Source organism: Galleria mellonella, unplaced genomic scaffold, assembly GCF_026898425.1.
Source record: "Galleria mellonella isolate WM207_F2 unplaced genomic scaffold, CSIRO_AGI_GalMel_v1 utg133, whole genome shotgun sequence".
NCBI lineage: Eukaryota > Metazoa > Arthropoda > Insecta > Lepidoptera > Pyralidae > Galleria > Galleria mellonella.
The window spans coordinates 4,474,871-4,485,248 of NW_026441990.1; the positions used below are offsets into that span (position 1 = coordinate 4,474,871).

General features: G+C 33.9%; 1 protein-coding gene across 1 annotated transcript; it reads left to right on the forward strand.

The window, feature by feature from the left end:
• The first annotated feature begins 1,595 nt into the window (after positions 1-1,595).
• LOC113511112 (caspase-1-like) lies at positions 1,596-10,139 on the forward strand. The gene is made up of 6 exons (XM_031912140.2): positions 1,596-2,065; positions 4,841-5,019; positions 6,132-6,289; positions 7,170-7,367; positions 8,311-8,463; positions 9,352-10,139. Exons 1-6 carry the CDS (start codon positions 1,624-1,626, stop codon positions 9,536-9,538), a joined length of 1,317 nt encoding a protein of 438 aa, XP_031768000.2. The 5' UTR covers positions 1,596-1,623; the 3' UTR covers positions 9,539-10,139.
• The last annotated feature ends 239 nt before the right edge of the window (positions 10,140-10,378 follow it).

The window sequence follows — 10,378 nt, forward strand, 5'->3', positions numbered from 1 at the left end:
AATGTAACTCCCAAATAATTATAAATTGTTGTGAAATAAAATTATTGAACATCGGGAGTCCTGATGATCAAGAATGTAGATTATTGATAGTTTACTGAATTTAAGAAGTTTCACAAACAGTAACAAAATTTACATGTAAAACGATAATTAAAGAATGTGCCCCACAAAAAAAAAACCGATTTCAATCGTGACAAAACCTTTTTTAATCTAAAAACTAAATTACTGAACGGATTTTGATAAAATTTCTATCGCAAAAAATCTGTACATATAAGTTAGAATACCTATAAAAATAGTAATAAGTTTAGACAAATTAAAAATAAAATATATATTTTCAGATAAAAACAAAATTTCCCAAATTGGTTTACAACTGACGGAGTTATGAGGTAATAAACATAAAAAAATACAACCGAATTGAGAACCCTCTTTTTGAAGTCGGTTGAAAAAATGAAAATAGACTTTAGTTATGCACACACGAGTACATATTTTAATTCCACAACAAGCAGTTTTTTGCTTTTAAAAGGAAAACGCCACTTAAAACATTACAAAATTTATACAATACGGGAGTAAATCTTACTGATCGAAATTGGTGACGTAGTTATAATTATAATAACGATTATTTATTTAAAAAAAAAAAAAGACTTCAAAAACAACGCTGGGATTAATACGAGTGTAGAATGGAATAGATATACTATCAAATTTTGAGGTCCAGAAGATCTACTTTTAGATTCGAATTAAAATTGAAAATGTTGGAGATTTAATATTAACTGTTAGAATTGATGTTTTTAGAACACGTCTTGTTTTTTAAATTTGTTCTGTCATAGTCCCTTATAAAATAACTCGATGGATACTCGAATGTTGAAGAAAGGAGTGGTAAGTCTTTGAGGTATATGTATAATAATATGGTATGATATTACCATGTGGTTCCAGTATAGAATGGGTCATCCCTTCCTTTACCAAATCAGCAGTGATTAGTTATGGTTATGGTTACGTATTGAGATACTTGTATATACAATAGAGAGGATGAGTTAGTTTCAATGCATTTTTTTTATACAACTTAGAATGGCAAACAAGCTGACGGCTCACTTGATGGAAAGTGGTAACCGTCGCCAATAGACATGAGCAGTACCATGGACATAACAGAGTATACTGTTTCGCCCATGATACCCCTCACGCGTTACCATTCCTGAGGACTCAGATGTTATTCCTCTGTACCCTGTAAATTCACGCCATATCCCACCCTTCAAACCGAAACACAGCCATGCAAACACAACTGCTTTACGGTAGAAACGTGGATGGGACAGAGGTACCCAAGCAAACGTCTTTTGTACAAAGTCTCCCTCTGGTTTTAATGCATTCAACTTTGGAACTACCAATCGGACTTGGAAAAAAATAGTTTTGCATTTGCCAGCTCATTTATTGGGAAATGTTATAAGCTGATTAATCTTACGATACGCAGGAAATAACTAGAAGAGGTATAAAACTTAAAAAAATAATTCTAATACCGATGGTATCTAATATCGTGTTTTATTGATAAGATAACAAATAATAATCTGCAACAATGCAATGATAATGTTAGTCAATTTTCAAATTCACAGAAGTCAGACGTGTTTTTGAATTTTGAAGATGTCAAACTACAATGTGATTGAGGGAACAGAGCTTAACTATGAAGAGATTCTACAAGTATTCGATAGAGATGTCGAAACGAACTCTTACGATGCCGGAGTCTTTAATCCTGGTCAATACGTTAATCCAAAGGAAACAGAAACAATAAGTGGAACCCCGATTGTGGTGGAAGGGGAAGATGTAGACGAGAATAAAACAAATGTTGCGCTATTATATAACAAGAAGGCATTACTGAAAACAGCCTCGACATATCAATTGGAGGAGTTTGAATCAAATGTACTACTTATTTTCAATCAAGTAAACTTTGTTAGTCACGACAAAAGATTGGGCACGGAGAAAGACGTAGAAGCATTGACGAAAACATTTGAGCAAATCGGATTCACTGTGGAAACCCCGTTTACTGATAAAACGGAAGAAGAAATTAAAGCAATATTATCAGACTGTAAGTATTAGTACATTCCAAATGTTCACATCATCATTCAAGTCTTATTCCAATAATTTATTTGTTTTTTTTTTTTTTTTAATAATTAATAATATATTTACAGTTGACAGTCTTTTTTGATACGTTTTTGATACTTGACAATCTTTGTGAATATATATTTATCTGAATAGGCAGTAAAGTAGTTCCAATCGGCTTACAAACGAACAATGCAATTACGCATTTAAATCTATTTTTGTTGAGAGACATTCATGTATAGAGGATCACATCAAGCGATTATTTTTATTGTATTAGTGTATGAAAGTTATTCGAGTCATAAGGAATGTCTAAGGGTATTTACTACAAATATCCTTCTGAGTCCCCAGGAATGGCAACGCGTGGGAGGTATCATGGGCGAAACAGTATAATCTGTTATGTCCACGGTACTGCTTATGTCTATAGGCGACGGTTACCACTTTCCATCAGATGGGTCCTTAGCTTGTTTGCCATTCTAAGTTGTATAAAAAAATATAGCAAACTTTCACAATAATAGGTTAATTTTTATGGGAATTCCTACGTTCAGCTTTGAGATGTTTATGAATTTTTTGATGATAGACGTGATGAATTACCATTAAATACTTCGTCACTTGCAACAGTTAATTTAGTTGATCTTAATAGATTGTTATTTTAATAAACATTTAGAAACTTCAATTTAGCGACATTCATATTTAATCTTTGCCATGTGGTTTTTTAATGGGTGACAATGGAATGGTATCACCCCACCTGTGCTATCGGTATACACCGGCGGAGCACCAGTAAAGGATGATAGGTGAGGATGAAGCAGGTCAGTTAGCTCATCGTGACGAATTCAACAAAAATTGTTCACGACGGTTTCCAGGGGGAACCACGTAAAAGTCGACCTAATAGAGCATATTGCTAGCAATGGGGCTGTCAAATTCCATTGCTAACAATCCCTTTCCCCTCTTTGCCATGTGGTGTGTGTGTGTGTGTGTGTGTAGAATGAGTTAGCTTTCTTCTTTCTTTCTTACGCGTGTCGTAAGAGGTGACTAAGGGAACTTAATAGTCGAGGGACGGGCCGAAGAGTTCCTTTTAAAACATCACCAAAACCTAAGCGTGGTTGTCAAGCCGCCTGCCAACCGTGGCAATTACTGGCAAAACTCCCCTCCCGTGTATGTTTATTTTCTTTGCATTCTACTTATCTTGTATTGTTCTCCTTTTACCCGCTAATTATTTTCTCTCTAACTGCACTGGGTTGGCTGGAAGAGATGTCTTTTAGAGATATAGATAAATTTGACTTATACATATATATATATATATATATATATATATATATATATATATATATATATATATATATATATATATATATATATATAATAAATGATACATATTCAACTTCCTGTCTTTGTTTTAAGATTATCTTACTAAAAAACTTGCATGTTACCAAGAACTTATCTATTTTATCGCGATTTACAGTAGGCATTGATAATTTAGTGATACAGTTTTTATGTTTAGTAGCTTTGTTTATTTTAGGGGTGTGTATTAACTACTTAAATTTTTTGTTCAAATTTGTTTATTATATATGTGATCCTTGAAGAAATTTGACGGGGACTCTAATTCTATTCTGTAAAGCCAAATTCAAATTTTGCCAGCGGAATTCCGAGTGAATTTGTGTGTGGGATTCTTTAAATAAGTAAAATGGAATTTGATTCATTGATTGTGAACGATACCTTGACTTAATAAGGGTATATATGTATGCTATCATCCTTAGGAATTCGCTTAGATTTTAAAGCTCATTTCACTCAACTAGTCATTGTCAAAGCTTACAGAGTATGAAAATTGATGAAGTCAAATTTAGATGAGCCGAAATCTAATACGAAATTTTAATATAACATTGCATGTGATCTGTGATTAAAAATAATTATTTGTTTGTAACATACAATGTACTTTTTTCTTTAAAAAATTAATATCATTGAAGTAATAAAAGATTACAATAAGAGTATTATGAAATTAATTCGAGTGACGATGGTAGGGTAACTTACGGCCATGATGGATTCTAATATACATGGAAAAACAATTGCGGAACAGTTATTATATTCTTTTTTAAGTACATATAATAGTGAAAGTGGGAACAAAGAAAACTATGATACTGGTGTTCTATGTCAGTACATAAAACGCTCCGATTTCTCCTGATAAGGAGCGATAACATGCGAATTCGCGCGACATATATTTCCGTGGCGATAACGGGCCAATTTCGCTGAATCAATTAGAATGTACTAAAATGTATGTATATTTTAATTCTGTTATCTCTATCTATCATACATGTAAATACTTGTCCTGATTAAGCATCCTGTCCTGCATAAAATAATGGGGTCTGTGATGGAACGTAATTACAAAGTTCGAAACTTTGTAAAAATTACGTGTCTATTATGAAAGAAAGACACAGAGACAAGCAGAGAGAGCCAGTGAGAGGCAGAGAGAGAGAAAGAAAGGCAGAGAGAAAGAGACAGGCAGAGAGAGAGAAAGAAGCGTGAATTTATTGGGTACATAGGAATAACACCTGAGTCCTCAGGAATCGTAACACATGGGGGGTATCATAGGCGAAATAGTATACTCTGTTATGTCCATGGTACTGCTCATGTCTATAGGCGACGATTACCACTTTTCATCATGTGGGCCGTCAGCTTGTTTGCCATTCTAAGTTGTATAAAAAAAAGAGAGAAAGAAAGAGGAAAGAATTTTTCAATAAATTGCAAAAAAAAAAAAATCTAATTGCAGTTACAAGCAAAGACTTGTCTGATTATGGGTGCATAGCAGTGGCAGTACTCACCCACGGCTCAGAGAATGGTATGCTGATGGCGGCAGACGTCTCGTACCCTGAACAGATGATCGTGGATTACCTGAAAGTAGGAAGGAATCCAACGTTAGTTACCAAGCCGAGGATTGTAATAATTCAGGTAATTTTTATGCTATCGATATATGTTCGTTACGCTTACACTTATGAACACATCGCCGTGCCCATAAGCCTTCTACAAAAGGGGAGCTTTGCCAGTAGTTGCCACGCTTAGCAGGCGGGTTGGCAACCGCAGTTAGGCTTTTAGTGATGTTTTAAAAAAGACGCTGTTGTCCATTCCTCTACCATAAGTACACTCACGAGAAAAGGTGTGGCCTATTCTACACTGGGACCTACACAGCTTGTAAGTATCATAAAAAAATTCGAATTCCCCCTGGAATTAATCACGATGTTTTCAAGGGGGAACTGTGTAGAGGTCAATCTGCCAATGTATATTGCTATGATGATGTCTCTATTGCTAGCAATATGTTCCCATCATTAATTGCCCCCTGTGTTGTAAAAAAAATATGCTCTTCGACCCTCAGTTTCTGATGTTGCGGTTTATATTACTGAATCATGATGTTCTCAAATTGACCTTAAAATTGCACAATAAAATGTCAAGCGTGGTAACAATTCGCAAAATCCTTTAGCGAGGTCTGTTTCTAGCAATGAAAAGTTAAGGGCTGAAACGGACGATGATTAAACCGGGTATTTATTTTGAAAATAAATTTACTTCAAAAACCTTTAATAATTCTAAGACATTTTCTCATATGCATTTATTTATTTATTTATTTATTTAAGGAACACCAACAGCATATTGCATTATAACATATAGGTATCACAACATTAAATACAATACAATATTAATGCACATGCCTATTATAGGTATTCACAGCATTCACTTTAACATAATTATACAGTGTAAGAAATTTAAGTAAATACCAAAAATAAACATGTAATCTAAGTTGTGAGCAAAATCAGAAAATAAGATTATGAGTAAATTAAATTAAAAAAAAAATATTAAAAAAATATATATTATGACAATTAGAGTTAATGTTCATAAGATTGTTGTACAAAGTGCTTCAGCAATTTATTCCTGTAGGAATTCGAATTATCGTACACTATATCAATTTCAGTTTAAACTAGGTTTTTTAGGACATCAAGAATTTTCATTAAACTATAAGAGTTAGTTGAGTATTTTTTTCTTAATTACTATTTAAAGAACTTTTTGTCTAGGCTTGCAGAGGCGAAGGCAGTATCGTGGGTGTCAATGTACTAGAACCATACACATTGGTGTTTCGTGACAGCATGAAGAAACCGGAACCCTACACATTGCCTATGGAGTCAGATATCTTGGTCCTACATAGCTGTTATGCCGGAAATCCTGCTCACAGGTATTTTTTTTACTTATCTATTGACTATTATTATTATTTACATCAGTCGTTAATTGTCCTATTTTCTTTTTTAATAATGGGTGATTATGAAATTGCGACCCCGCCTGCGCTATCGGTATACACTGGCGGGGCAAGGTCTCGCCCTGTTAGGTTTTGGTCCCCCTGTCAGGTATCTAAACCATACCTGACAGGAGGACCAAATGAGGGTTACCTATCTATTGGATTATCCAGCGTTAATGAAGGGAGGGGGGAGGTTGTTAATAATGCAGACTACCAGTTCCATTGATAGCAATATATCCTATCAGAGCGACCTCTACATGGTCTCCCCTAGAAACCATCGTGTTGAATGCCAAGTCTATTCATCACGATGGGCTAACTGACCCACCTTTTCGTTCTTACCTATTATTCTTTACTAGTGCCTCGTTACTAGCGTATACTGTTAGCGCAGGCGGGGTTACCATTCCATTATCATCTATTAAAAAAAAAACAGCATTAATTTGCTCCTTAGTGCCACCTATCGGATTCATTTTACCAGAGGGGGACTTTGAACTTTTGACTTTGATTTTTTTGGGATGAATAAAACAATTTCGGGAATTTAGAGAAACGGCATTTTAGAATTGAGCCCAGTATCAATTATGAGTTAGAATCATAAAGGCTTGGACAACGAATGTCGCATTCAATACCGAGTGGTTAGTGATAAGTTAGAGAAAGATTTCCCATTTACTTAGTTAAGTTAAAATAATAATTTACATTGTACTTCAATTTAAATACTGTGTTATTAAACGTGATAATTGGCTCTATCACCAGGGGGTAACATACAAAGACTCACGTTTACATTTATAATAATAGTAAGGATTAATAAAAATAAATAATTTTCCAGGACAAACGAAGGTTCATGGTTCATAAAGACCCTGTGCGAGGAAATAGACAGGCTCGCGGCCACGGAAGACCTGGAGTCAATCATAACTGTGGTCAAGCGGAGGGTGGCCATAGACAAGACAGACAAAAAATACGACACGATAACAATGGAGCATCTGAACAACAAACAGATGCCGGTGTCCACTTCGACATTTACAAGGTAATTTTTTTTATACAACTTAGAATGGCAAACAAGCTGACGGCCCACCTGATGGAAAGTGGTAATCGTCGCCTATAGACACGAGCAGTACCATGGACATAACAGAGTATACTGTTTCGCCCATAATACCTCCCATGAGTTGCCTTTCCTGAGGACTCGGGTGTTATTCCTCTGAACCCTGTAAATTCACGCCATATCCCACCCTTCAAACCGAAACACAGTCATGCAAACAACTGCTTCACGGTAGAAACACGAATGGGACAGAGGTACCCAAGCAATCGACTTTTGTACAAAGTCTCCCTCTCCCAACAATAATAAAAGCAGTATTTCCGAACAGATACGACATTTAAATCATCAAGAAAAGAGTATATTTCTTTTTAAAAGGCCGGCAATTCATCTGCTTCAAATCATTTGATGTTAGAGGTGTCTATGGGCGGCGGTAATCACTGAACAAGTGTGCCGTATATATTCCATAAATAAAATTAAAAAGAGTAATGAATATATTATTGAGTATAAAAATAATAATAAAAATACTGGGGAGCATATATCGACTGTAGCTGACAAAGTTATATTGTCTAAGCGTTATGCAAACGACTGAAAAAAAAAAAATAGAAAAAAGGCTCCTTACACTTCAAATTATGGGTTAGGTTAGGTTCACGAAAATTAAAACTATCAGACAAATTACTTACCCAAATAGGTATCTGCACACCCATATTATTTTTCTTTAAAAACTTCTTCATCAATTTATTCGTCCGTTTACCACGTTTTAGGTGAAAAGATTACCTTGTCAACTCTGATTTTTGCCATTATGGTACACATAACAATATGGCATTATGGTGAACATAATAAGAGGCATATGTATACACTGGGTTAGTGGCAACAGGAAACTGTGAGTTTTTTTTATTATGAAATAAGTACTAAAAACTTTTATTTTTATTTTAAGGAAATTGTACTTGAGAAAGAATAAAAATGATTCAACTAATTCTGAGGTCGACTGTAGTGAGATAGTTGAATGTACGCCACAAGAAACTGCCAATGTTCCCATGAGGTGCGACTGTAGCTGGAACCGTTTCGATTCTATGGTTAACTGTTTAAGGTAATTCAATATAAATTGGTATTTATGTGCGATTCTATTCATATAATTGGTGTTGTAATGTTTAAATTTGCCGCCTTCTATTTTGTTTTAACGTTTAACATAGATTGATTGTTGGCTGAGATTTTTGACATATTCTCTCTAATCTGTATTGTTCTCTTTAAAATAAAACTGATTCTTGCTATTTTTCTAATTTAACTTCTTATAAATAATAAAATAGTTTAAATAAAACAACAATTGGGTTATGTTACTGCGCTTAACGCCTTCGTTATACACGTAACTGGTTGCATAGATTTTATACAAATATTTTTTGTTCGACGATGTGTCTGGGCAGTTAAAATTTTTAAATCGTGTAGCTTTCGCGATTAGTGAAATTACAGTTAATTTTAAACTCTCGCGTTATTTACACATGAAAAATTTAAAAAGTAAATAGTATCTACATATATGCTTCTTTATTGCCGACGTTTCGATGTGAATTGCATCACGTCGCCATCACTTTTTATCGTGCTAAGTCCAGATAGTGTATTTAAATAGTAAAATTATGTTTTGGAACACATTTTATAGACAATTGTTTCTTCATACGATTCTAGGATTACATATCTATTTACTATATTTTAATACATTTTGCCGTGTGGTTCCGGCATAGAATAGGCCACCCATTCCTTTCTCGTGGGTGTCGTAAGAGGCGACTTAGGGAGGACGAGGGATGGGCAGCAGAGTCTTTCCTGATTATTATGACACTAGATGTATCATCTTTTGTAATTTAAATAGCATAATATTTGTCAAGAAATAAGCTACCAAATGCAAAAACAGTTTTTAATGAGATTAGTAGTTGCAGAAATTAATGTGTTCAAACGATTTGTATTGATATACAAGTTTTTTTTTTTTCAGAAAATATGTCGACGCAAAACCCGACGATAATACAGCTGCAGATTATTTACAATTGGCTGAATCTCTTCTAGAAGGATCGCAAAATGTCACAGTGAAAAGTCGACTTATTAAGATTATCAGCAAACATTTGTCTTATCAATTAAACGCCCCATATCTTGAATATTTATACGAAAACGAAGTTTCATGAATTTTTATATAAGGCATTATAATATATAAGTATAAATAATGAATAGTCCCATATTAATTAATATTTGTATTATTTATTAACTAATATAGATTAATTAAACAATAAAATGATTTATATATTTATTAATTTAATATGTACTATGTATAGTTATTTATATATGTATTGTGTGTGGTATGTCCATGGTATTGCTCATGTCTATAGGCGACGGTTACCACTTTCCATCAGGTGGACCGTCAGCTTGTTTCCCATTCTAAGTTGTATAAAAAAAAAAAATATTTTTTGTAAGTATATTATTCTATATGTATATCTTAAATTGTTGTTATCTCTCAAAATATTTATTTAATTTACAATTTTTTTTTAAATCTATACACCGCCATTTACTCTCTCTCTGTTTAGCGTAACGGTTGACTGGTAGAGAATGCTATCAGGCATTAAGTCTGCCCTATAGACATATTTGAATGTGTGCAAAAGTACAAATAAATAAACAAAATAAATAAATATGATTGTATTTTATTATAAATGTATATTTTCTTCAAATATGGGAAACATCTTTAGTGGTTCCTATGCATAAATATAGAATTAAAGTTATATAATATATCAATCTTGTTTGCATTTTTCAAACTTCTAGAACATACTTTTTTTACAATATAGGTGGCAAACGAGCATGCGGCTCATCTGATGGTAAGTGATTAACAGTAACACCTCTAGTTTTGCAAGCGTTCACGAGATACAGTGACCGTTTACCATAAGTTTTTTTATGGATGATAATGGAATGATAACCCCTCCTGCGCTAACGTTATACGCTGGCGGGGCACCGGTGCAAGACGATAGGCGAGAATG

Excerpts from the sequence above, each read along its gene's own strand:
- LOC113511112 (XM_031912140.2), top strand. The coding sequence starts at position 1,624 with ATGTCAAACTACAATGTGATTGAGGGAACAGAGCTTAACTATGAAGAG. Across the intron at positions 5,020-6,131 it reads CGAGGATTGTAATAATTCAG|GCTTGCAGAGGCGAAGGCAG; the intron begins GTAATTTTTATG and ends CTTTTTGTCTAG. Across the intron at positions 6,290-7,169 it reads GCCGGAAATCCTGCTCACAG|GACAAACGAAGGTTCATGGT; the intron begins GTATTTTTTTTA and ends ATAATTTTCCAG.